Raw genomic sequence first — 27,380 nt, forward strand, 5'->3', positions numbered from 1 at the left:
TGGCTCTCCGGCAGCGGCCCCGCCCGCCTGTCCCCGCAGCAAGTGGCAGTGCCGTGCCGCGGGCTCTCCTCTCCGGCAGCGTCCGAAGGATGCGGAGCGGCGGAGCGCGGGCGGCGGCGAGGCGCCGCGGGGTAGCCCGCCGCTGCGCCGGGCGCGGGCGCCGCCGCCCCTGCGCGCTGCGCTGGGCAGCAGCTCAGTGAGCGCGGTGGCCGCGGCGGGCGGAGGCGCAGGCGGGCTAGCTGCAGCCGCTGCCGTCGCCGGAGGGGCTGCGAGCCGCTCCGCGCCGGCGGCGGGGCTGCGCGGCGCCCCGCGCTGGGGAAGGCGCGGGCGCCGCCGCCACAGGTGACTTGCGGGCCGGGGGCCGTGTACCGCCCCGCTGCCGCTCGGCCGACCCTGTGTGTTCGTGCCCCTGCGCCGCGGCCGCCTGCGCGAAGCCCATCTTTAGCCACTTCACCGTGTCTGCGCGACCGGGAGCGCCGGGGGACATGGCTCTGCTCCGGCTCCTTCTCCTCTTGCTCCTCGCCCAGCCGGGGCTCGGGGCTGCCGCCGGCCAAGGGCAGGCGGTGCACGGCCGGGAGCGGGCGCTCGGAGAGAGGCAGCCGATTTACAACCACATCAAGAGCCGGGAGCCTCCGCCGGCCCCGCGGAGCCGCTCTACGGAGAGCACCATCTTGGCGCAGCGGCTCACCGAGGAGGTGCCCCAGGACGTAGCCTCGTTCCTCTACACGGGCGACTCCCGTGAGCTGCGGCGCGCCAACTGCTCCGGGCGGTACGAGCTGGCCAGCCTCGCCGGCAAGTCGCGCTTCACCTCGCACCCTTCCCTGCACGGGGCCCTGGACACCCTCACCCACGCCACCAACTTCCTCAACATGATTCTCCAGAGCAATAAGTCGCGGGAACAGAACTTGCAGGAGGACCTGGAGTGGTACCGTGCCTTGATCAGGAGCCTCCTGGAGGGGGACCCCAACATCTCCAGGGCAGCTATCACTTTCAGCACGGAGCCTTTCTCCTCCACCCCCCAGGTTTTCCTCCAGGCCAGCAGGCACGAGAGCCAGGTCCTCCTGCAGGACTTGTCCTCCTCAGCTCACCACCTGGCCAACGCCTCTGTGGAAACAGAGTGGTTCCACAGCTTGAAGCGCAAGTGGAGGCCACATCTGCACAGGAAGGTCTTAAACACAGGCTCCAGAACTTTGGAGAATAGCTGGAAGAGGCGGGAGACCTTCGCCGCTGATAAGAACCACATCAGGTGGTCCTCACCTTACCTGGAGTGTGAGAATGGGAATTACAAACCTGGCTGGCTAGTGACCCTCTCAGCGGCTTTCTATGGGCTACGGCCAAACTTCCTCCCCGAGTTCAGGTAGGAGGAGTGTTCCTCTGCTTGCTTTCTGTTGGGAAGGGAGTAGGATGGGGTTTGGGTTCTGCTCCCGTGCTAGGGAAGGGCGTGTTGTGTCTCTGGAGTGACCTCATCAACCCTTGCCAGACAGGCTATTCAGTCGCACCGCAGAGCAACCTCGGGCCTTCCTGTTGAGCTCTACCTTTGTGTGCCTTAGGGAGTTGTTGCTCAGTAAAAGAATCGCTTTCATCTCCGTTTGTAAGACAGCGTTTGCTTTACCTGCTCCCATTGAAACAGGTGTGCATGTGGGTTCCTGTCATCCTTTGTGGGGGGGGAGAGGAGAACAGCAGTTGCCAGTTGTAGTTTATTTCTGACTGCAAGAGGAAGATATTTACTGAAGTGTTATTTCTTACTCCACTGCATAATTAAAACTAACTTGACCCCAGCTATGAGTTTAACCAGCTGGGAAACAACGTTGTTACACTGGTAAACTGCTATTTCTGGTCTCCAGAGCACATCACTGTGGGGTGCTCGAGCCTGGTCAGTGGTCAGTACGTTTATAGGTAAATAAGTGTTTGTGACTGCAGTTCTGTCATAGTGCATGTGGCTACAACCTGAGCTGGCAGTAGGAAAGCTTTTCTTAGGACACCCCCCTGTTACATAGCTGGGTAGCTGATACTTGGTATATGTAAAGAATTGCTTTTTTTTTTTTTTATTGCTCTTAGTCCCAGGACTTTGCAACTGGGCTGTGACTAGCAAAGAGAAGGATAGAAGAAGGCCTGGTTTTGTGTCTTTATATTTTGACAGCAAAGAGGGATGTGTCCAAGGAATGAGAGTATCCTGTGGGGTGCGGGATGTCAGACTTTTCCCACTGGCACTTCTGTGGTGGGGCTCATGGGTAGCTGTCCCTCAGGGAATGCCCACTGCTCTGAAGCAGCTGGCATTTGTCAGGAGGTGAGAGGAGCCACAGAATTTGCTTTCTGCTGCAATTCAGTAGTAGGTAAAGATAAATAAGAGCACAGCCGACACCAAGGAGATTTTGCCACACCTCGGTGGCTGGGCAATTGTGTATATGTGAACACTGTTTTTCTTGGCTTAGTCTGAAATCCAGTGGGACCAAACAGGTATGAGTGCAGTTGTGCATCCTTGGGGGGGGCGGGGAATAAAAACCTGCTGAATAGAGGATGGCTGATTATTTCTGTATGGAATTTACCTTTTGCCCTGAAATCTTCACACTTAAGAGACTGGTAGGGTTAAGTGAGCTCACCTGCAGGCTGTTTGTTGTTGAATTCCTCTCAAGACCAAAGCTGAAGAATAGCTCTACTTACAGAGCTCTTCTGGATCCTAGCAAGAGGACTGTCCAGAAAAGTTCAGGAAACTTCTTGTATTTTGTTGAAATGCAGTGTTTCACACTTGATAACTTCAGCATGCAGATGAAAGCTAGTGTAGGCTGATATTGTCTTGTTGGGGATAGAGGTTCCTATACCCTAAAGAACCACCAGGCTGGGGGTGGGATGGCAGCTGCTAACCAGCTATCTGACAGCTTAGTTCTTGATATAAAGCTTAACTCAAAGCAGCTTCCATCTTGACTTCAGTTAAGAGAAAAACAGATTCTTAAATAACAGAGACTAAAGCTTCAACCTCAGCTCTGTGCCAAGATCCTGTGATGCCAGGAAGCATCTCAGTGGTGCAGGTTTCTGCTGTGGTAGCTCTGGTGTGCACAACACACCAGGTCCATTCTGGAGTAACCCTGACCAACCAACGCAACCAGTAGAGGTCCTCCTGGGTGCAGTACAGAGCACTGCCTTCACTTCCTCATCTTCCCAGCCTCCCTTTACCATGTGAGAGTCACTTCAGTTGAAGAAACAGAATAACCTGTTGTAACCGTGATAGTTCAAAGGGCATCCATTAAGCACATCTAAGCTTGGAGAACCTCTTCTTTAGAAGACCTTGCCATGGGGTGTGCTGTGCCCGTTCGAAGTGTTGGATTGCTGTTGTACTGAACAGTTAGGACAAAACTAACTGTTTTGTTGTATCAAAACCAGAGATGGGTTGGTAAGCATTTCTAAGAGAATGGGTCAGTGTGTTTTTGGTAACTGTATAAGGAAACAGGTGGAAGAAGTACATATATATACATAGAGAGAGAGAGAGACACACACATATATTCTGGCAAGGCTAAATGATGGTTCCCATGTTGCTAGTTTGAGGTATGTTACATGAAAGATGGGCTTCTAATAAAAGCTTATTATGTGGGATATTGAAGAAGTAACTCTGCAGCTACTTAGGAAATACTATAAACAAAATACACTTCTCTCAAGATTTGTGGGTAGTCTTAATATTTGCACAATATTTTCTATGCTTGATAGGCACACAGCCTCAGTGTGAGTTCTTAAGAAGTGGTTTAAAGTATAAACATGTAATATAAAAATGTAAAATCTAATGTAGGTATTAGAATATTACTGTTAATTACTATAAGGTGCCTCTTGAAATAAGCTTTATTTCCCCTCACCATCTGTCTTTGAGCAACACAATGGTTTAACTTTAAATTCCTGTATAAGGCCTATATGGTAAAAGCAGTATGTATTAACCTCCATCTTTTGAGAAAGCTACATTGATTTTCCCAATAAAATATCTCTGAACCATCTGTTAGGAACATGTTAATGGATCAGTTTACATGCTCCTTCCATTTAATAGTCTGGCATGAGGTCATTAATGGTAATTTAGTGCATACTCCTTTAATATTCATCTAACAGTTCATGTGCTTTCTTCTTTGCTGACATTAGGTTTATGGCATGGTATGTTAGAGTAAGGGACATTCAGGAACACATCACCGTGAAAGAGTTCTTTTTGATTACAGAAGGAAAATCCATTGTCCCTGCTTCTTGGTCTATCTTCTGTTGCAGTAACAGATGGGTACTTCATGTGGTGTAGCAATGGAAAGAGTTTAATGAAGGCAATACTAATAATTACTGCTGGTTATGTTCAATACATGCTACCAGTGCAATGCTGTTGTCAATGATGTTCTGAAAGTGCAGCCAAAAAAAGCTTTGTTCTTGTGGTGAAGGGTTATGGTGCTTTCTGCCAGAGGAAGCGAGTGTTAAAAGTGGGGGGCTCCTGCAGACAGCTTGCTACCTGTCTCTAATTTCATCTTCTACCTTCTTCTCTCCCCCAAGAGATGATAGCCGAACTGTACAAAGTGAAGGCCAAGGAAGGTGAGAGAATATGGTCATTCAACTTGTCTTGCCAAGGCTGGCACCGTAGGCCAATATTGAGATGAAGTGGAGGAACCAAAGACAATTTGATTGTGCTGATAAATTTACCAGAAGGTGTCCAAGCGTGGTGGGACCACATTAGCCCCGTGCAATGCTAAGCTAGGGGCACTGACTGTACACAGCTTCTTAGCAGTGCTTGCTCGTGGTGGTGTCTGCATTCACCAGCTTTTGGTCTGCCAAAGTGCAGGGAGTAAACATTCCTGTCTGCTTACTAAATCCAGTGTAGGCTCTCGTTCAGAAACGAGGATCCACAGAGACTAGAACTAACCTCTTGGTGATACTGACCATTCCCTTCTCCCTTAAAAAGTCCAAGCTGATGCAGTTTGCCGCTGGAATTCACCATCTAATGTGTCTAATCACTCTACAGCTAGTGCTGCAGAGGGTAGAGCATGATAGCACTTGTCACTGATCTTCAGTGACCCTCCTCTGCTACTTCCTACCACACCAGTACACCGAACCATATTCTGTGGCACATGGTGATTCAGCTGATCTTTTTTCAGCTCTCCTGTGGAAGTGGAATGGTGTGAGAAGCTGCATTTTGTGAGTACATTTCCTTCTCTAAAAGTACTCACTTGATCCCTGGAGAGGAAGCAGGAGATTTTCCTTGCTTTAAGCAGTCTAGTAGGCTGGTGGGAAGGATTACTCCTTAATCTGGAAGAAAGGTATGTGAGTAGTCAGCTACTAGGAGCATATGAGTTTTTTTTAAAAACAAAAGTTCTCTGGGTCACTGGATCCAGACCCACTTAATGTCACTAGCTGACCAAATTCTGTCTTGAAGTAGGTAGGTTTCCCTCTTGACTCTCCAGTCCACTGGCATGCCAGGCCTAATGGTTGGATAGCTTCTTCTAATTTGATATAAACTTATTCACAGTCAGTTCTCATCCATTTATTCCTGTTCCAGAGCGGCCTTCTATCTGAAATAGCACTTTTCGCTGTTGTTTGCTGCTTTGACCTATTTATGGGCAGCAGTCCCTTCTCCACCTTTGTTTACTAGACTATACAAACTAGCTTTCTTTCGTCTCCTGTTAGAAGCTCTCTGTTGCCATGGTCCCTCTTCTCAAGTTGTGTTCCAGTATGTCTTGAATGTGGTTGGTCAGATTCATGTGCAGTATTTCAGCCTTGTGCAATGACATCAATTATCCCCAAACTCTGATGAATGAATTGCTGCTTTTGCAGTTCAGAATGTTCTCTTGCATGCTGTTCTCACTTTCTTTGATGTTGTGTTGTAATATGTCAATGTTTTGGGAACTGTTCATTGCTCTTGCACTATTTTTCATCTAGGAGGTCAGAATGTCTTTAGGATACAGGGACATTTTTTTTTTTTCTTCCTACTATGTTCCGGTAAGGTCAGGTGTTTTTTTCACCAAAACCAGGACAGTATTTGCAATCTTTTTCGAGGACTATTGGGAGAATGCAATGGAATAATTGCTGCTTTGGCAGAAAGGCATACAATCAGCAAGCTGAGTAAGTTTGGTTTTTTATTTGGAATGATGGTGTGTTCTGGAGTGCTCACAGATAACTTCATTCTGAAGTTTGGCTGAGTCAAGTGTTACCTCTGAATGTTTCTTTGTCTTCCTGACAGTTGCTACTTCTCTGTTAATTATTAGAATGGTATTACTTGGTGCAAAGATTAATCTTTATTGCACAGTTAAATTTATCTGTTTCTTCCCTAAAGGCAGTGTAATGTAGTGATTTCCACCATACTACTGACAATGACTTGGACTGCTCCAGTATTAGGCCATAGTAGGGTGCTTGCTGAGGAATTGTTATTGAAGGCTAATTAAACCATGGAGGTAGAAGTATATATGACAAATAAGTAATTTCTTAAGGGATATATGATTTCATCTTCTGCTAAGTATTTAATAGGTATTAAATTGTTTTGTAAAATAACCATAAATATAGACATAAAAAAAGATTGTAAAAATCAGGAACTTTTAAAAATATAGTTTAATTTCTTCCTTCAGCCCCCTCTTTTAGTTTCCCCTAATCTATCTTTAGTCTCAGTACTGAAGTAAGAAATAAAATTCATCTTAACTGTTTAAGGAGGCTTTCTAATTTTTTGTGACATGATACATTAGTTGTATAATCCTGAAAATATTTTAAAATGGTGAGGCTGACATTTTTTCTATAACATGCCCTGGCCTGTATGACATGATTGAAGGCACGAGTACATTTAGAACAGGTTTTAAAAATGGAGTAATTTATTTCCTAGAACTTCTGAAAGTTTTGGATTTATATTCCTGAAAAGAGGTGAGAACAAAGAAATGTCTTCCTATGATGTACTGTCTGCTTATAGAAACCCGCAGTGTGTTTCGAGTGTTGTCTAGACAATCAATTATGTCTCTGCCTTTTTCGTAGGAGGTCATGGATGAGGATAGAAAACTGGATGTTGATGAAACAAAAGGAACTATAAATATGGATTTCTTTTTAGAAACACGATTCAGCTTTCATCACTATTGGAGAAACAGAAGTGGGTGTTTGAAGGAAGCAGTTAAATGTGGCTAGGAGAGGATTGAAACACATAGTGCGTTTATGTCCACAGTTGTGTAGCACATGGTAAGTCGCAATAAAAGGAACTAGCTTTTTTTGGGTCAAACTGCTGTTTCCACTCCTCTGTTCTCTACCCCTGTTCCCCTCAGGCAAGGCTTCCAGCACAGCAGGTTATCAAAGCTCTTTTGAAGGGGATGGACATGTGACAGTCCTTGCTATCTAAGATTCAGTTCCAGGACTGTCACCTCCTATTCCATCTACTCATGAACCTGAGCTGATATAGAGAAATGTTCCTAAAGGTAAGAACAAAAGTATTGTTGCGTTAGATGAAAGGCTTACCGAGCCCTCTCTCCAAAAGCAGCTTCTGGCAGGTACTTAGGAAAAATGTAAGAGCAGTGGAAGTGCCAAGTTGTCCTATCTTGGTAATATCCCATTTATGAATAATAAGGAATAATAAAAAGAAGTTTTTCAGACTCTATCTGAATGAGTATTGATAGTAAGTATGGATTAAACTGACCTCCATGATTCTAATTCACTTTTTAACCCATTTTTGTCTTCTGCAATGTAATTTAGCATTGGGTTCCATAATATAATTATGAACTGTTCAGAGGAAAAAAAAAAAAGTTCTGTTTTCAAATTTTCATGAATTTAAATTCCCTGGGAGATCCCAGATTCTTGTGTTACAAAAACGCTTTGGAAAGTGTTCTTTCATCTTCTCTGTGTCAGTCAGATTTAGTTGTGGGTTACACTAAGTGTTTTTATTACCTGCAAACTTTGTCGCTGGTCACCCATTTGTGGTCATCTGTGTATATGTTGAACAAAGCAGGGATAGATGTGGTGCCCAGCTTGTTAACATCCCAGCATGTGAAAGCTGGCTTTTGTCCCATTGATACTCTGAAGAGTGGCCCAGAGGTTGAAGCCTTCCTGGATCTGAAGTGTGCAGTGATGAAAAGAACTCATTTTCTGCAAAGGCTGTCTCTACCCTGAGCAGGTTTTATATCTTGGTTTTATGTTGGCCTTACAGATTCTATTTCAAGCTTCCTTTTTCTGAGGTATTTGAGAAATTTTTAATTAGTAGAGCCTATGCTTTTAACATGCTGCTTCCAAAAATCTTTTTTTTTTTTTTTGTCTTACATTCTTGTAGTTTTGTATGTTCCTTGCCCAGGTTTATGCTTCTTCGTTTTCCTTTTTTTTTTAATGTTGGCTTCCACTGACTTTTCAGTTTTAAAATTCCCTCATTACCTTTAAATAAATCATCAGTGTCAGAAGATTGGGTATAGTTAGGCTGAGGCGATCTCCCCTGTGTAGGATCCTTCTAATTCAAAAGCTTTTCTTGTTCCTAATGTCTTTTTTTTCTTATATCACTTTCTATACTGTTCCTTGAGGCCCTTTCTTTCTACCTGTCTCTTTGATCCCATGGATAGTAGGAGGAGCATTAAAAAAATGCTGATTTCTTGCTAAATAGCTTGAATTTGGCTCCAAGACCTTTTTTCGTAGGGAGAACCTAATGTAAGTGGTACCCCACCATCATTGACACCTCAGCGTTCCTATACAAGGTGATGCTTTGTGACAGAATTAAGATGCTAGCAGCAACTTGAACATCCTCAAGCAAAAAAAATATCACTGGCCCTTGAAGTATCTGTATCTAGGAAGCTCTCTGACTAAACTGCAGGAAAATCCCCAGAGAGGCAGCACTGCATGCCATAAATCTGAAGGCAGATTTAAATCTGAAATAGTTCTTCAGACAACAGAGGATTCAGCTTTAGGTATTTCGCCCTTATAGTACTGTTCCAAATGGCCTAGAGGGATTTTCTTAGCAGGTGAATCCTAATTCATGTGCCCACACTGCTATACATTACTCTTCAGTTAAGTTGATTTTTAGTGAAAGCTGGTTCTCCTGTGAAAATGTGTGCTGAAAAGCAGCAGTCATGCTATGGCTGAGGAGCTAGGTAAGTCTGTCTGTCCTGTTAGTGAGGAATTAGTGGTAACTGCGTGACCAGATCAAAATCGTGTTGTATGTAACGTCCCAGTGGCCTTTTGTGATTTTGGCTGGATGTGCAAAGGTGATAGTTTTAAAAATGTTTAAGTGATGCAGAATCCTAAATCTTAACTTTCAAAGGCAACTTGAACCTGCAGAAGCTGCTGATTACCAGTAGGACTTATGGCTGAAAGTCACTTGTGAATTTGAGACCAGGATTATTTTTGAATGCCCAGTTGATGGTACATTGAAGGAGCCTCAGGTGTCAGGTAGTATGCACTGTTTGAAAATTAATATTCTTGAAAGTGTCAGCCTCCAAAATGAGAATGATTAGAGAAGGTATCTGCCCTGAAACCATTGGCTATACTAAATTACAGTATGCATTTATCTAGAGGTCTGGGCATCTGCAGATTTGGGATGGCTGTAAAGAATTTGTTTTTCTTACTCCTTGTTTTGTGGTAAGGAGGACTTATGAAGGACAGGATGTAGGGGTGAACGAATATGGCAGCAAGAATCTAGGCAAGCATTTAGATTTGGGGGATGATGTCTGCTTCAGCATGTGATAACCATGCCTTATACCTTAATTATGGCTGCTTGCAGGTACAAAAATAAGTGTACAAACTTAGAAGACAAACTTTGAATGCCTGTTTAGCTGAGCTGTGATGACCTCTGTGCCAAAAAGCTTCTGAAGATCTAGAGGACTAAGATATTGTTTATCACCATTTAAATGTTGGCAGGCTATTATTCTGTGCAGCTCTGGCTGAGAGAAAGCGAACATGCTCTTTCTGCTTTTTTTACGATGTAACAGTACAGGCAAAAAAAAAAATCTGTAGATATAGGTTTTACAACATGTTGTTACAATGAAATATTATAACTACTGAAACTATCAAGATAGCTAGTAGGTTGGGAAAATAAGCTTAAATCAATTTCTGGCACATTTTTCAAGGCAAACAGCATGCCAGCAAACAGTGGTATGGGAAATTAAGACAGACATGAAAGCCTCTTAAATCAAACCTCTGACCTGACAGAAGATCCTTGCTGACATCATTCTTCAATGATTATCTATTATGTACAATTCAATTAATTCTTTCTTAATTACGTGTTAAACATGAATATGTAATCTTTATCTATTTTGTAAGAACTGTAAAATTGTGGCAGAAAACAAATATTTATTGTTATCAGGAGATTAACAAAATATACTTACTTACCAGATGGTCCACAATTACCAATAGTATTGTTATTAACTTATCACTGGCTTGAGTTCAGCCAGGCAGCATTCAGTGTGGATGAATATGTCTGCTCTTATGTCATTGATGTTTGCCTTGATCGCTTCTATTGAGATAGCAGAGCTGCAATTATTCCCAGTTAGTTCAATAAATATAACACAGGTAGTTGGTCTGTATACATTCTAGTAGGATGTGTTCTTCCATATGTTCCATTTTCCGAATGCTGAATCAAAAATAACTGAAAATGTGGGTGGCTAAACAGGCTGTGCCAGCTACTGTATTAATCACAGATGAATTTCAGAAATGTATCAGCATGTACATATCTGTGTACTCTGTGTAATAGCGGTAGGGTGCAAGTCTGAGATGGTGTTTTAAAATGGCAAAGCATCCCAAATAAATGCAGTAGAAGTCTTATACCATGGTGATGCTTTCTGTAAATGCCACATGTATGCTTAAATAAACTTTTATTTTGAAAGCATTATATCCTCAAGTAGTTGCAGACCCTATTACTACCTCAGCAGAACTGTGGTGTTACCATGAAGCATGAACATATATTGCAGAGGTTTAGTGAAAAAAGAATAGTGCGCACCATGGGGGAAAAATGGAAAGCCTATGGTAGATTGTAATTGTCAGGAAAGATTGCTTTCGTATGCCTGCTTCTGGACTTCACGTTTTTTCCTTCCTGTAGGCTTTCACCCAAGAAATTCATAAAGCTCTGAGAAAAGGAAAAAGCAGAACAACTTAATCATATCAGAAGTTCAGGTTGTGTTACAGAAGAGCTGCAGACAGGAGAAGAGTGTAGGTAGAAATGTTTTGCATTGAATTCACAGACTGGGTTTTGTGGAAGGCAAAGGTTCTTGTAAGAGAAGTTCCAACACAAGGGAAGCAAAGGGAGAACACATTCAGTTTCAAATGGAAGAATTTTGTAGTGTTTCTGGAAGAAGTACTGTGAAAATATTTTGAAATTAGATAATTTTCAGGCCTGCATGGCTTAACAGGGAGCTCCTGACAAAACTCAAGCATGAAATGGAAGTGCACAAGAGGTGGAAGCAGGGTCAGGTGACCTGGGAGGAATACAGAGACACTGTCTGAGCATGACAGTGAACATGAGCATCTTGTATCAGAAATAGTGTGGCCAGCAGGACTAGGGAAGTGATCATCCCCCTGTACTTGGCACTGGTGAGGCTGCACCTCAAATACTGTGTTCAGTTTTGGGCCCCTCACTACAAGAAAGACATTGAGGTGCTGGAGTGAGTCCAGAGAAGAGCAACAAAGCTGGTGAAGGGTCTAGAGCACAAGTCTTATGAGGAGCAGCTGAGGGAACTGGGGTTGTTTAGCCTGGAGAAGAGGAGGCTCAGGAGAGACCTTATTACCTGAAGCAAGGTGGGTGTCTGTCTCTTCTCCCAGGTAGCAAGTGGTAGGACAAGAGGAAATGGCCTCAAGTTGTGCCAGGGGAGGTTTAGATTGGGTACTAGGAAAAATTTCTTCACTGAAAGAGTTGTCAAGCAGTGGAACAGGCTGCCCAGGGAATTCGTTGTGTGACCATCCCTGGAGGAATTTAAAAGACATGTAGACATAGCGTTTGGATACATGGTTTAGTGGTGGACTTGGCATTGTTAGGTTTACAGTTGGACTTGATGATCTTAAAGGTCTTTTCCAACCTAAATGACTCTCTGATTCTGTACATGGGTGGGTTTAGGGAAACCAAAGCCCATATGGGACTGAATCTGGTGAGGGACATGAGGGGGCAACAAGAACTAAGTACACTGGCAGCAAAACTGGCACTAGGGAGAATGTGGGTCTGCTGCTCAATGGAGCAGTGGACTTTGTGATGGAGGACATGGAAAAGGCCAAGGTACTTGAGGTCTTCCAAGAACTACAGGCTGGTCAACCTCCCCTCAGTCCCTGGGAAGGCGATGGATCAGATCTTTCAGAAAACCACTTCTGAAACACATGGAGAAGAATGTGATTTGGAGTAGTCACTGTGGGTTTATGAAGGGGAAATAGTGTTTAACCAACCCAATAGATGACTGGAGTCCAGCTGGAGGCCGGTCACTATTGATTTACACCAGGGGTTGATACTGGAGCTAATTCTGTTTAACATTTTCAGTTGGTGGTCTGGACAATAGGGTAGAGTGTGCTCTTAGCAAGTTTGCAGATGATAAAAATTGGGAGGAGTGGGTGAGAGGCCAGATGGTTGTGTTGCCATTCAGGGGGACTAAAACAGGCTGGAGAAATGAGCCAAGAACTCATTTGAACCTTGTGAAGTTCAGCAAAGGCAAATGCCAAGTGCTGCACCTGTGTAGGAGTAACCCCATGCATCAGTACAGGCTCAGAGCTTAATGATTGGAAAGCAGCTTTTCAGAAAAAGCCTGGGGGGACCTGGTGGACACCAGTTTGACATGAACCACCAATGTGTGCTTGCAGCAAAGATGACCGACAGCCTTCTGGGCTGTGAGAGGAAGAGCATTGCCAATGAGTTGAGGGAGGTGATCCTTCCTCTTTACCCAAGCCTGGTGAGGCCATGTATGGAGTACTGTGTCCAGTTCTGGGTTCTCCAGTACAAGAGACATGGATGTACTGGAGTGAGCCTAGTGAAGGGCCGCAAAGATGATTAAAGATTGGAGCATCTGACAGACAAAAAAGGCTGAGTGAGCTGGGACTATTCAGCCTGGAGAAGAAAAGGCTCCAGGGGATGTTACACATGTGTGTAAATACCTGATGGAAAGGTGTAAAGGAGACAGCACCAGATTCTTCTTGGGGTAGTCAGTGAAAGGATGGAAAGTACAAGAGGCACAAATTGAAATACAAGAAATTCCATTTAAACATCAGAAAACTTTTTTTTTTTTTTTACACTGTGAGGGCGGTCAGACACTAGATCAGGTTTCCCAGAGGTGGTGAAGTCTCCATTATTGGAGACTCCATTAAACCCAACTGAACTGAGCCTTCTTTGAGCAGGTGATTGGACTGGATGATCACAAGACGTTTCTTCCAATGACAGCTGCTATATGAATCTATGATTTTCGTATCTATTTTGAACAAGATAATTGTATCAAAGTGTTTTCAAAGGATACAAGTTATTTAATCAATTCTGATGTGAAAAATCCAGAAGTACATTTCCTTTCTTTCCAGTACGTGGCTCTAAGTGTAAGGATGCTATCCTGCTTTCTGCCTCTTGACCCACTGGAACATGCCACTAGTTCTTCAAGTTGCAGCATGTCTGGCACAGGGCCGCACTCAAATGCTTGCTCAGTGTGGTTACTGTCCCTAAGTCCTCTGGCTTGTATGTGTTGTCTTTCTCACAAGTAACCTCTAGGTAAGTTTTCCTTTGAAAATGTTTGTATCCCTTTGTATTGACTCTGTGCTTCTACAGGGCCTGCCTGTGATGCCACGCAGCAAACTCTTAAGGTGTTTCTCCTCTCCTAACAGTGATTAGTTTACCCTTAATTTTCCATCTGTACCTCTCTCTCTGCAGAAGCATTTGTAGAGGGGAAAGGGAGTTTCCTCTCCTACCCGTTAAAAACAAAATGTACCCAAGGGAAAAGCTTTCCATGTAAAGGAAATAAAGACCTACTTCCCTAAGGTGCTTAGAGAGTCTCCCAGGTGAATCTGTTGCAGCCCTAATAAGGATGAATCATCACTGTTTTTCGTACTGTATAAACTGATTTCTTTAGAGTAGTCAGAATGATGCTAATGCTTGAGAGACCCTTGCCAAAGTGCCGGTGTATAGCATGAACTAGGAGAGCAAGGAGTAGCGTTGGTCCTGTTCCTGCTGCCTGCTTCATGCCTCTGTGCAGCCCAGATGAGATTATTTGCTTGCAGAACAGGTCCTGACCCCAGCCCATATGCTAATGTTTATGCTCAGAAAGGTCCAGAAAATATTAGAAACTTACCTGGTGGGATTTGCATATGATCAAATGAGGAATTGGTTACCTCGGCTCTATGAGCAGCTGAGACAGATACCTTGTTAACAGGTTAAGATATGCTTGTAATCCACTGACATCAACATCTTGTAAAGAGTTAGTATGTACAGTACAGCAGTTTTTCCCCTAAGGTTGCTGGTCACCTGAAACATGGAAAAAGCAGTTGATTGGGGTGGAAGTGTTATTTTAGCAGTCCCTGGAGAAACTGTTGTCCAAAACAAGAGTGGAAAGTTTACAAAGCTGTAAACTAAAAATATTTCTGAGTATTCTAGAAGCATGGTATGTGCTATTTCAAATTGAACTTGCTAGAGCCAGGACTTAAATATTTCAGGTCATTTCTAAGTGTGCACAGCATCAGATTATTTAGATTCTAGGCAGGAGACAGAAGGGGATGAAGTGCTCTTGTACTGTCTAACTTCCTACTGGCTATCCTACATAATTTCCTAATGCATTCTTCAGATCACTTAAATGATGTGCTTGTGTTTCTCCAATGACTGTATAGCATGTCTGAAGATGAATGTCCAAATATAGCTATTGTGGACACTTTGCACTTGGTTGTACTGGGGCCAGGTATGAGGGAGCACTATTGTCCTGGTTTGGATCAAGCTTGCTCAGTTATGTTCAGATTTTGTTCATGAGTGGCCTCTCAAATATATGGCTCTGTAGCTCTTTTTATTATTGTTAGAATTCTTACATGTACTGAGCTTTAACTAAAAGAGGCAACATACTTTGAGGTGAGCAAGGTGTTCTTGAGATGGAGGTTGGGCCATGCCCTTGGTAGTCCACAGCCTGAAAGGAAGGATGATGGTGTTTGTACTTGGGGAAGTTTAGACTGTGGATGTCAAAACTTTTGTCTGAAGTGGCTGAAACAGTGGACTTAAAAGAACTGGTACCCTAGATTTAAGAAATCACTACAGAGCATTCATTGGTTACAAGTGAGTCCGTGTAATGATCTAACTACCAGAAGTTGCATACTGACGTTTTTCCTAAGTCCAGACAGCAGCGAAGCAGTCAGATACGTACTTTCACAAGATGGTGCTGTAAAAGTTCTACGTCCAAAGTCATTCTGCAGGTTATTTTAGAGAGAATAAGGAAATTTTGAAAGCTTTAAGATAAGTGAGTAAAGTCTTACAGCTTTCTTTCTTCTGGTGATTTCCAAGTTGTTTATAAAATAGTGTTGGCTTTGAAATCGAGCTTTTAGATTTTCATTCAAAAAATTTCAGAGGGAAACCGTTGATGACGAAAACTTGAGTGTTCTTGGCATAGATCTAATACAGTTCAGGCAGACATGAGGACCTGTGTGTGTAGGAAACATTGTTGTGTTGTTTTGTTTTTTTTTTTGTTTGCAGACATCAGTGGCCTACTCCTGGCTCATGCTGCCCTTCTGATGTTGTATCAGGTATTATACCAGCGCTGGCTGGCAGACGTGGGGAGAGAGGGGTTTGGATGCCTGCTAGAGGAGGGTGCTGAGCCATGGAGGGAGGCCTGAAGTTGCTGGAGGTCGGGATGTGTTGGGGGAGTACAGAAAAAGGCTTTTGCCCAGTGGTTTTGGCAAACAGCATTCCCTGGAGCAAAGGGGAGGATGTCATTGTCACCGGGCTTTGGGGTGAGATGTGGTGCCTGGTACTGTACTGAGAGGGGTTGATGGCCTTGGAAAAAGGAGTGCAGGTCATTCATTGTATTTATTTTAGTTCTTCTCTGCGCTGTAAAATGTGAAGTGCGTTAAATTATTTTTAGTATATAACTTATTCTTACCTGCCACCTTACACTTAATGTGTTAGATTTACCCAGCTCTTGTCATAATACATCTCAGTGAGGTCTAATGTAAGACCATGTCCCTGCAATCAAGGCTTCGGGAACACAAAACTTATCTGTTTTCAGACATTTCATCAAATTCCTTATTTAGAAGAAAGATGTAGTTCCACTTTGCAGGCTGCAGCATCGTAAAGAAGTTTAACCTATTTCTGTAGTCGCTGTGTTCAAGGCTGTTTTTCGCTTTTTTTTTTCAGAGGCGTTGTCAAAGTCGACATCAATCTGCAGAAGGTGGACATTGACCAGTGTTCGAGTGAGGGGTGGTTCTCGGGGACGCACAGGTGTCATCTCAACAATTCTGAGGTACGTCTGTCCCTAAGGGACCGAGCTGCACTTCAATAGCAAGTCTTTCCACTATGAATAATTTTCTGTAGTATAAATGCTGTCTGTTTTATAGACTTTAAATGTGGCTTGTAGGCTGAAAAGATCTTTCTGCCCAAGGCATTACGGTGTGCGTGAGTTTTAAGAGTGCCTGCGTCTCAGGAATACTAGTGTTAAATAAAACAGAAGCGAAGTTATTGTGCAAGAAATAACAGCTATAGGGAAAAAGAATATTACCAGTGAAATGATTGATGAAGCTCTGCTTGCAAGTCAAACAATTATTTTACACTCAAAATCAAAATAGGCTTTTAATGTCAGTGTCACTTTTGACTGGACAGACTTGCAAAATACAGTAAAAGTGGCTCAAATGCTCATATTTATTCAGAAAAACATGGGTGTTTGGTAGAGTGATACAGGATAACAAGCAGAATTGGATACTGTAATTCTTCGCTAATAGAAATGCCAGCGTTTTGACAGAGCTGACTAAATGTTTCTGTTCAGCTCCTTCCTGCTTCCCCTTCTGAAGGTCTGTGCCTGGCTCCGTCTGTCAGCGTATCATAGGTCATTCAGCCTGGCCAGTCACGTGTGTTCAATGAAACTTTAAAACAAAATACATTCAATTATTTTCTTTTTATTATGGGGTATGATGTTGTTTTCAAAGGCACCCATTTGTTTTCTGTGAGAGTAGGTACCTCATGCACTTCTGTGCTTCCAGAAAGGAAAATTAAAATGTAGGGAAGTTGATAGTTGTCTACCAGAAGTCAGGAGGTGTTTGCCCAATTTGTTATAAAATGCCAATTTATCAAAGCCAAATCTAAACTTAGGAGAAGAGTTGGTTTTGATGAATTCATCTGCTAACATTTCTGAGCAAGAAAACTCAATTTTTGTAAACATTTTGGGTATTTTTCACTTGAAGATTTTTTTTCTTAAACTTGAGGTGAGATATCAAGTAGTATTTGATAAAGAAAGATAATTTTAAATGAAATATTTCTGCAAATGGAAAAATAAGGTTTTGTCAAGTACTTTTAACTTCTGAATTCAAGAGAAGACTTTTTAATATCTCATGTTTCTTCTGCGAAGAAAATATTGTTTCCCATGAGATCTGGTAAACCTTGTTTTTTATTATATGCTAGCTATCCTGAATGTGACTATATATTTTTGGCAAGTGCTCCTCCTTTTCCTAATGTCTTATGAGCAGAAATGTCAGCAGAGAAGTAGGATTTTAAGTTGCATCTCTTCCTGCAACCAAGAAGAAAAGGGGAAAAAAAAAATACCTTATAAGAAGACTAAGAAAAACCCAGGCAAAAGTAAAATGGAGAAAATGAAGAAGGATCAGTGGTGGCCTTTAACACACCTTTAGTCTGGTTCAAAGCCCACTGTTTGCTGTAATGGGCTCTGAATCATGCTCTGTATTCTTAGTATCTAGGAAAACAGAATCTGAATCAAAATCTGAATCTGAATCAAACCAAACTGGATATAATCCCAAAGTTACACTTCCCTTCCAAATCTAAGTTCTTAAGAGCGTGTCCTGGAGAGGACTATTCAACAAGCTACTCTCTGGAAGAATTTGTTGGAGAAGGGGAGGAAATAAAAGGATTTTTTTTCACTCTTCACAGTTCATTTTCATGGGAGTAAAAAGTAGTTTTTACTTCTCTGTAGAATTAACTCTGATTATGAAAAGGGATTTTCTTCATGAATATGACATTCAGTAAAATCTACCCTCCATTTTGTTATTACACATGAGGCAAGGGGAGTGTCATTTAGGAAACTGAGTGCAGACTGAAATTCTGCATGGAAGATGACCTTAAGGGTTACAGAACGTTTTCTATTACTTGCAAAACCCCATTTTAATTCCACAGTCTTTAGTGTCTCAGTGGGCAAGCTGGAAAATATCACCTCTATGATTTGTTGTCTTACTGTGTATGAGAAACTGAGGTAGCTGTTATGGATCACTGATGCAGAGATGGTATCACAACCACCTTTGAGCCAGGACAGGGTTCTTGGCATTCTGGGCTTCATTCTCTTGCTGCGAGAGTGCTGGGCATTTCCTGTCTGCTGGGGCAGAGAATAACATTTCTTTTACTTAAAATGTAAAATGTGCATTACAGATTGGTTCTTCATGTTGGGATTTTGGGGTGTATTCTTGTAAAGCTGGCTGTGCTCAAGTAAGTTTCTTTGCAGAGCTCTTATTTATCAGGCTCACTCACACTGTTTTTGCTTCTTTTTTCTTCTGTCCCTGTCTATTCTGTATAGTGTTTTCCTTGTTCTTGAGAGCTAACAAAGGCTGCTGTAAATCATTTGCAATAATCTTTTTTAAACAGCACTTCTGCTACTGTGGAGTCTAACCTGATATATCAGTGCAAAACCAGAGCTGCTTTTTTAGAGAACAGGAAGCTTCGTGCTGTTTTAGAGAATAAGTAAGCACTACATTTGCTGATGTTACAAAGGGTATTTTATTTTTCATACTGGACAATTGCATGTTTTTGTTCTAGTAAGCCTGCTGTGGTGCTGTAGTCCATATGTGAGTTCCTGTAATGCAAAAAGGTTTTAAAATATGCATTCTAAGGTAGAAGATCTTTAATGTGATGCTCTATATGTGAGAGGGGCTCATGTTCACACCTTAAGGTGTTAATAACATGGGCGAGGAAATTAATACTACTGCATGAATGGCTTTTCAACTTGTATGCAGAGAATAAACCTGCCAGCTGTCCAGCTCTTCTTTCTTCTCCATGGCACTTGTTAGAGTGTTAAATCAACAAGGGTCTCATGGCTAAGAGAAGGATATATAAGTAATAGAAACCTCCCCCAAAATGAAACTTGCCAGCAGGGAGTGCTTTTACTTATTGTGCCTGAAGTGGGTGAGACTCCTTGCTTAACAACAGTGACCCTGGGGATGGGGAGTTGCTGGGAACAATCTATAGAGAAGCTTTCTCTCCTTTTACCTTATTGTCGGTCACCACTTCAGGAGAGTTCAGCCTGATGGGAACTTTACAAGCAGGTCCCATATGCTGCTTTTCACACTTCGTTTCATTGGAATCTATCCTGTGCAATAGGGTAAATTACATAGTTGTGCAGCAATGCTTTCCACACAGTTTGTCTTATAAATGCTAATGAAATTATATTCCTCATCCTCTCTTTTATTTTCTTAAAGGCAGATACAGAAATACCTGCTGACACTGGAATGCTTTGTCCTAGATTACCAAGTCAGTCTCTGCCAGAGTAAGGAAGAGAATGGAGATCTCTGGATTTCCAGTTCTGCTTAAGTTAGACCATCCTTCCTCTCTTTAGTTTTGTTAGATGACTTGAATATTTAGAGCCTTTCTGCAGACCGTTTGGTAAGCCTTTGCCGTAGTGAATTTCTGATTTGGCTCTGAAAAGTCTGTTTACTGCATAGTCCATGCTACTTGGCCAGGCTACCAGTGCCATTAAGTCATAAAAGCATGAAGATCAATATTTCAGAGATCCAACTCCCCTCTTCCCATACGGTATGAAAATATAGCAAGTGACAGAGAAGGGGAAGGGGGTGACTTAGGGAATGGACAAAAGGAAGAAAAAACTCCACAACTTATGGGTTACTAAAATGCTTCTTTGTCTTATATTTCTGTTAGTTTTGTAGTGGCTAAAATCTACTAGATGTCACGGGCAAAGTTTCCTACTTTCTGTGCTGTCTTGAAGTGTTTATCTTCTAAATAAAAATTATTTGAAAAGAGGGGGATGGAGATGCATTACAGTGAACTTAATGTGGTAAACCAGTGGTCTGTATACTAGACAGAAAAAAGGAAGGAATGGATGGGACCCAGCTTTTACCAGAAAATAAAGGAATTGTTGAAAGTACTGTATTGCCTTTTTGTGCTCTGGCACAGAATCAGAAGGAGATGATGCTAACCTGTGTGTGATGTTGGGATTTGGCTTTGGGAGGTCATCAAGAGTAACCTAAATATGTGCTGGAATAGTTGTAGTGCTAGTCTTTGCTTGAAAGAAAAACAGTGTGTGGCTGGGGAATTAAAGAATATTACGATTCAAATACACAAAATGCTTAGACATCCTGTTCCTTCTTTAACTGCCATCTGTCCTTAGATTTAGGTGTTACTCAGGAGGCAGATTGTTGACTCTGGGACACCTTGCTTTGTGTATGGTGCCCTTGAATACAAAACAAAAGCAAGCGCTGGGAACCTTAGATCCTCCATTTTTAAATTGACTACCTAAATTCCTAATATATAGTCATGTCTTTTCCCGATTTGGTCTTTTGTGTTCAGGACTCATATCCCTGATTTCATAGATGAAACTGGGAGATTAACTGGGAGAGCAAGGGTGCCCTCTTTCAAGCTCAGGATGACTGGAAACTGCCCAGCCTAATTAGGCAGGAAGTTAGGTGAGGTTTACACAGGGAAGCCAAACTGCAGCAGTGGCCAAAGTCTATTTCAGTTGCAATTTTTCTCTTTTTTTTTTTTTTTTTAAATGGTATCAGACAAAAAGGGAGGAGGCTACTGCCAGGTGTTTTTTCATTGGCCTGGGGAAAGAAGGGACAACTCATGGTGAAGCACAGAGAACTACATTCTCCTTTCTGCCCTCTACCTTGACACTGAAATAGGGAACAGTTTCCCTGAAAAAATATATGGGCAAGGGATTTGGATTCTGTGGGACTGTGATGGGTGAGGTGGGTAATATCTGCAGGATTAGAAATAATTAAAATGAAATGGGTAGAGAACAAAATGATGCAGATAATTCAGAATTTAACAAACATAGGAAAAATATGGTTACCCAATAACAAGTAATTTCATTGTACAGGCAAGACTGGTTATGGAGGTAAGAAAATATGCATTTTTACCCTCTTTGAAACATTTAAATTTTTTCTTTTAATATAGTAGATTCTTTCCCCATATGTGCTGGCAGCAGCTGCTGGAACTTTTAGTAAAACCTTTAGAGTCTTTGTTGAGACACCAACAATAAAATCAAGGCTGAGGAGCATCTGAAGAAATCAGCTGGCGTAGCCCATTGAGCTTGGCCCAACACTTCCAACCAGCAGCATCAGTCTGAAAACCAGCAGTGGACTCCACGCTGTTCCCCCATCCTTAATGAAACTGCCAACAGCTTGCAATGCAAGGCAGGCTCAGCTGACATCCCTTTGGGTTTCAACGGTATTCCACAAAGCATGCAAAAATATCTAGAGGGAATGAGAGAGGCAGAGTAAACAAAAAAGCTGCATTGCTGTCTGTATATAGTGTGTATATATCCGTGTGTGTAGAAAGATGCATAGGCCTACTGTGTGTGTATTTATTCTGCACAAACACAAAACCAACTGAGAAAGGAAAACAAATGAGCAATACAGCCAAAATCTTTTTTCTATCGTTTAGCAAAACATTTGAGACCATCATATTTTATTATACTGTATGTAGTGTTACAGACAACCAACTGAAAAAGGGAGAGGCGGGGGCTGATTAAAAATAAAAATGTAGTGGGGACTAAGTTGGGAGAGAGGAAAACCAGTGCTTTCCAGGTTTTTCACACAGATGCTTTCCAGTGCCCTTGTCAAATGGGGAAAAGGCTATTAATGCACATACTCTGTGGGAGGGGAAGCATGACAAGAGGTTAGCATCCAAAGTCATAACCCAATGGGTCATACCCAGTAGCATGGGTTTTGCTTATTACTTGCATGTATTTTCTGTACTATCCATTAGGAATAATGCAGTCAAAATGAGAAAAATTTGAAAAGAAAGCTGTTTCGTGATTCAATCTGAGTGAACAGGCTTTACGGAATATAGTTAACTTCTGTAGAAAGATGGAAAGAGATTTTTTACAAGGGCATGTAGTGATAGGATGAGGGGTAGTGGTTTTAAACTGAAAGAGGGTACATTTAGATTAGATATTAGGAAGAAATTTTTTCCTGTGAGGGTGGTGAGACACTGGCACAGGTTGCCCAGAGAAGCTGTGGATGCCCCCTCCCTGGCAGTGTTCAAGGCCAGGTTGGATGGGGCTTTGAGCAATCTGGTCTAGTGGAAAGGTGTCCCTGCCCGTGGCAGGGGGGGTTGGAACTAGGTGATCTTTAAGGTCCCTTCCAACCCAAACCATTCTATGATTCTAATTTGGAAATAATCATCATCCTTGGAGCTACAGATTGCATCCAAGACAGGGCAAGAGAAGTACTCACACCAGGGTGGAGAGCATATGTCAGGATATGTTTCCTCTTAGAAGAAAACAAGATCTTTAGTGGTAGAATACAATCACTAAATGCTATATCAAATCCTGGGCTAAAGGGCCAATCTAAGACAGAAAGGGAAGCGGGTCAGTACAGTACACAGATAAAGAAAACCTAGCCAGCGCTTGTTGGATCCGAAAGCAGAAAGGTGTATCTGTTCTCTCAGGCTCATGGCTGCTCACACAACTCAGTATATTTGAAGAGCATGCAGTAGACAGAAAGAACATTTTAGATGCTATTTTTAACTTAACTTTGCATCATCTGCATTCATGGGGAAAAGTCCCTTTGTGACAGTATACCAGATCTAATCTGGCACTCCCCCAGACATGATTACATAAAATAAGGTGAAGGTTTGTCAGAGCCTTCAGTGATAAACAAATTTCTGTTTAAGGAAGAGCCAGGTTGCTTAGCTACAGCAGCCTTGCCTTTTTAGAAAAAATCTTAAATGATTCTGTGTTTTGCAGGAGCTAGTCTTGGTTTGCAGTGTCTTCTTCAGAAGAAGAAAACCTTTGCAACAATTCCTTTCATCCTAGTTAGCAGTGTTAACTTGAGCATTTAAATTCATCCAGGTCAGTTCTATTTGCTGCTGTTTTCCTTTCCCCAGAGCTAAAAAGTGAAAAGCAGTAGGTGATTGGTTGATGGATGCTGTCTGACAAAAATGAAGATAACAGGGAGGTATTTGGGTTCTCTTGCAGCTGACAGGTGATGATAGTGTTGCACCAGTTACCAGTTCGTTCAGATCCATCGCTACAACTTTCAGATCTTTCTCTGCTGGACAGAGCATCCCATTGGGCAATGGTAATTAGCTGAACGGGTGGTTCTCCCCATCATGTTTGAGAAGGAAAGAGATGAGGGCCCTGAAGTTTAGTTAACTGGGGGGACATGGACAAAATATACCTGGTGGGAGCAAAGGGGAAGTCGCAGAAAGGGGTACAAGTGCAGGGAAGAGCTATTCCCTGGAGAGACTGAGAAACTGATGGTCTGTGGCTGGGGCAAGAGAGAGAAGGTCAGGGTCTGTTGAGAGCTACAGAAAAACTTGCTGCAAGGAGTCTATGGGCTGTAACTAGGCTGGACCATTTTCCTTTGGCAGGCTGACTGTGAGTTATCTTTCCCAGATGTGAAGTGGCAGTAGCTGTATCAGATCTAGGCATGAACAGAGCACAGCTTCATTCAGGGCTCTCATTTGTTATCACTACCTTCAGAGGACTGTACAACATCTGAAAAATGTCTCTAGTAGTATTAAGTACAGCTAGATATATACAATTAGATAAATATACAGCATTTCGGTATCAAAGCATCTGGTCCATCCTATGTGAGGTTTGATATGCTTATCTTGGAATATACGCAAGTACTTCCATATCTTGAGAGATAATATAAAGACTATTACCCCCATCTTACAGCTGGGATGCAGAGGCAAAATGATCATCTCTCAACTAATAGACACCTTGACTCAGATTGAGGTGTGATCTCCAGGTGTGAAAATTACCTTCTCCACAGTCTGGTTTCTGCAGAAAGGTACACTAAGCATGTGACCTGAAAGGGAGTTCTGATGTGCTCCAGTCAGGGTCCAGGCTGCATCACCTTCAGAGTGGGATTTTGGGGTGCATTACAGCATGCATCCACCCCACGCTTCAGATACTTCCAGGAAGAGTTAAGCATCCTGATCATAGAATCATAGAATGGTTTGGGTTGGAAGGGACCTTGAAGATCATCTAGTTCCAACCCCCCTGCCATGGGCACAGACACCTTTCCACTAGACCAGATTGCTCAAGGTCCCATCCAGCCTGACCTTGAACACTTCTGGGGAGGGGGCATCCACAACTTCTCTGGGCAGCCTGCTCTAGTGCCTCACCAGCCTCACAGCGAAGAATTTATTCCTTTGTCCTATCACTGAGGAGAAGAAACACGCCTCCACACAATCCAATGTGAATCAAAGTGAAGACGTTTATTAAACATAAGCTGTCCCTTTTATACATTTTGTACTTTCCCTGGCTGTAAGCATGTGCATTGCTATTGGTTAATATTACTAAACATACTCTTCTTTGATGTGTTGATTGGTCACTGCTCTGCCACTGGTCCTTTCTTAATTGACTCCTTCAGTTCTTGTTTCTTCTCCTCTGTTTTTGGCTCCCACCGGCTACTCCCTCAATTCTTGTTTGCTCAGCTGCTGTTTTTCCTCATCTCTTCTCTCCAAGGTCGGCTTGTTGACACTAGCTACATGAATCTTGTCACGCAGCTGGGCCCTCACTCCATGCTCTCATACTTCTGGCTCATTACATGACCATTCTCCTCCAAAAGCCCCTCTACATATCACTACATGCTGTTGTAAAAAGTTTCTCTCCTGCTTTCCTGTAGGCCCCCTTCAGGTATTGGAAGGCTGCTAGGAGGTCTCCCTGGAGCCTTCTCTTCTCCAGGCTGAACACACCCAACTCTCTCAGCCTCTCTTCACAGGAGAGGTGCTCCAGCCCTCTGATCGTCTTTGTGGCCCTCCTCTGGACTCATTCCAACAGCTCCATGTCCTTCTTATGTCAGGGGCCCCAGAGCTGGACGCAGTACTCCATGTGGGGTCTCACAAGAGCAGAGTAGAGGGGCAGAATCACCTCCCTTGACCTGCTGGCCATGCTGCTTTTGATGCAGCCCAGGATACAGTTGGCCTTCTGGGCTACAAGCGTATGTTGCCGGCTCATGTTGAGCTTCTCGTCAACCATCAGTCCCAAGTCCTTCTCCTCAGGGCTGCTCTCAATCCATTCTCCTCCTAGCCTGTATTTGTGCTTGGGATTGTCCCGACCCACATGCAGGACCTTGTACTTGGCCTGTATCCTATATATAGTCCAGTATCAGGACTATATCCTGGTATATTTTTGAAACCTGTTGTCTGACCAGCTTTGTAGTTTTCTTAGTGATCTTGATTTGTGATATCATTCTGGTCAAAAATGAAGCCACCCAGCCTCCTCTTACCTATCGCACTGTTGCTGCACTTGGTGTCATTACAAAGGACACCAGCTTCTTATGAACTGTGCAGACTCTGTTCCTGACTTGCATACGTACCTATTTGCTTACTCAGGCAATATACTGCAGAGGGTTTTTTGGTGGTTAAAATATGAAAATTCTGGTCATGCACATATTCCACAGTTAATTAGTTTTGTTGAAAAAACATGGACTTGAGAAACAGTAAACCAATGGAAAAAACTCATCGTTTGTGTTATTTTAAAAAAGCTTTTATTAAATGTAGCAACTGTTTCTCCTACTTTTTTTATACTGCATGATACCTGCACAAGAGACAAGTTTAATTTAGTCTTGAGGAGGAAGTTCATTCCTCTTTTTCTATAACAAATTAAAATTAGATTGAAAACATATTAAAGATCCCAAGATGAAAAACTAGAGAGAATAGCTGCTGAATCTTCATATTCAAAGCAATGTACTGAGCCATAGTAATAGCTTTAATGGAAACAAACTCATTTAGTTTTATTTTTGGAGCACGATTTTATAGCACTAGACATTCAAATACCATCATTTTTGTTGGTGACTTCTGGTAGGAGGTGAATGTTGTTTTGCAAATGAAAGATAACTGCTTTTGGTTTACCTATGCTTTTGTTTAGGTCCCAGTAATTCATGTGATTTGTTCTTCTAGTTTTCATTTGCCAGTTCTGTGAACTGATGGCTATCAGGTCATCCATTCACTGAGGAGGAGCTGGGCTCCTAGAAATTTCTCAGTCTTTACTAACTTACTTAATATCTTCTCTTGTGTTTCTTCATTGCTTTGTTGCCCTGTGCTATTTTAGAGCATGAATATATTAGGCACCAGTACTGACATGGGAATGCAGAACATTTGATTTTTAATCTGTGTCTTTTTGAGTATTTCTTCATTTCTTTTTTATGTTTTGGCTAGTTTATAAGCCCTTACTGAGCTTCACTGTATTACTGCTTTTCTTTCTCATTCATCTCCTTTAAGGGTTTTACTCTTCTTTTTGTCAGTGAATAAGTAGTGAAAGAAAAAACACTTCTCCCCAACATACTATGCATGTAAACTGGAGAGAAGATACTTGCTATCTTTGATTTCTTCTTTACTTGGAAGAGATGGTGAGGAAAAGTAGATGTTCTTGTAGAGACAAATAAGACAGTTTTATATTTGTAATACTGCACTGTTTTCTTCTTGTAGCAGGATCAGAATTCCTCTGCAGTTAAATTTAATCCCTAGATTTACCACAACTATTGTTTGCAAGGCAATCAGTTTCCATTTACTTGCATAAAATAGACAGTAGGATTTGCTTACCGAGCTCCGTTCTGTCAGAATATAGTGGTTACTTTTTTTTACACCACCAATTCCATCTAATCATTCTGTTATTTTTTTTCATCTTTCAAATATGGTTGGCTAGGGAAAAAATACTAATGGAGTGGTATAACTATGCATTCTAATTTAGGCAAAGTGAGTTCTGTAACTTTCATCCAAAACAATTATGGTCTCCACTCTTACATTTGAAAATAAAGCTAACTAGGTTGGCCTGACCTGAGAAACAAACTGAGCTTTCTCCATAGCTGATAAATTGAATTACTTGCAACCTTCAAATATTTCTTTTGTGTATATGTTTTTATATATACATTTATTTATAGCTAATCTGTGTATGTGCATGCATATGTACGGACATCATATAAATGCATATAAATGCATGTGCATGCATGCCTATATGTACACAGGGAACTGTGAATGACTTGGTTGTTTGCACGTAGGCATTCTGCTAGACCTGTTCTGTGGTGAGGTGTTACAGAGGCTGGGGAGATACTGCTCCTTGTCTTGCACCTAACCCCTGCACCAGTACAGGCTGTGGGGC

The 27,380-nt window shown here is 42.3% G+C and overlaps 1 protein-coding gene across 1 annotated transcript in view; it reads left to right on the plus strand.

Moving 5' to 3' along the window:
• The first annotated feature begins 485 nt into the window (after positions 1-485).
• The window catches only part of GPR158 (G protein-coupled receptor 158), a 226,568-nt gene continuing 199,673 nt past the window's right edge, over positions 486-27,380 (plus strand). The window contains exons 1-2 of the mRNA XM_068405457.1: positions 486-1,357; positions 16,232-16,337. Of these exons, the coding sequence (XP_068261558.1) occupies positions 486-1,357; positions 16,232-16,337 (978 nt within the window). The remainder of the gene's footprint in view (positions 1,358-16,231; positions 16,338-27,380) is intronic.

The sequence above is a fragment of the Nyctibius grandis genome, chromosome 7, assembly GCF_013368605.1.
Source record: "Nyctibius grandis isolate bNycGra1 chromosome 7, bNycGra1.pri, whole genome shotgun sequence".
Taxonomy (NCBI): Eukaryota; Metazoa; Chordata; class Aves; order Nyctibiiformes; family Nyctibiidae; genus Nyctibius; species Nyctibius grandis.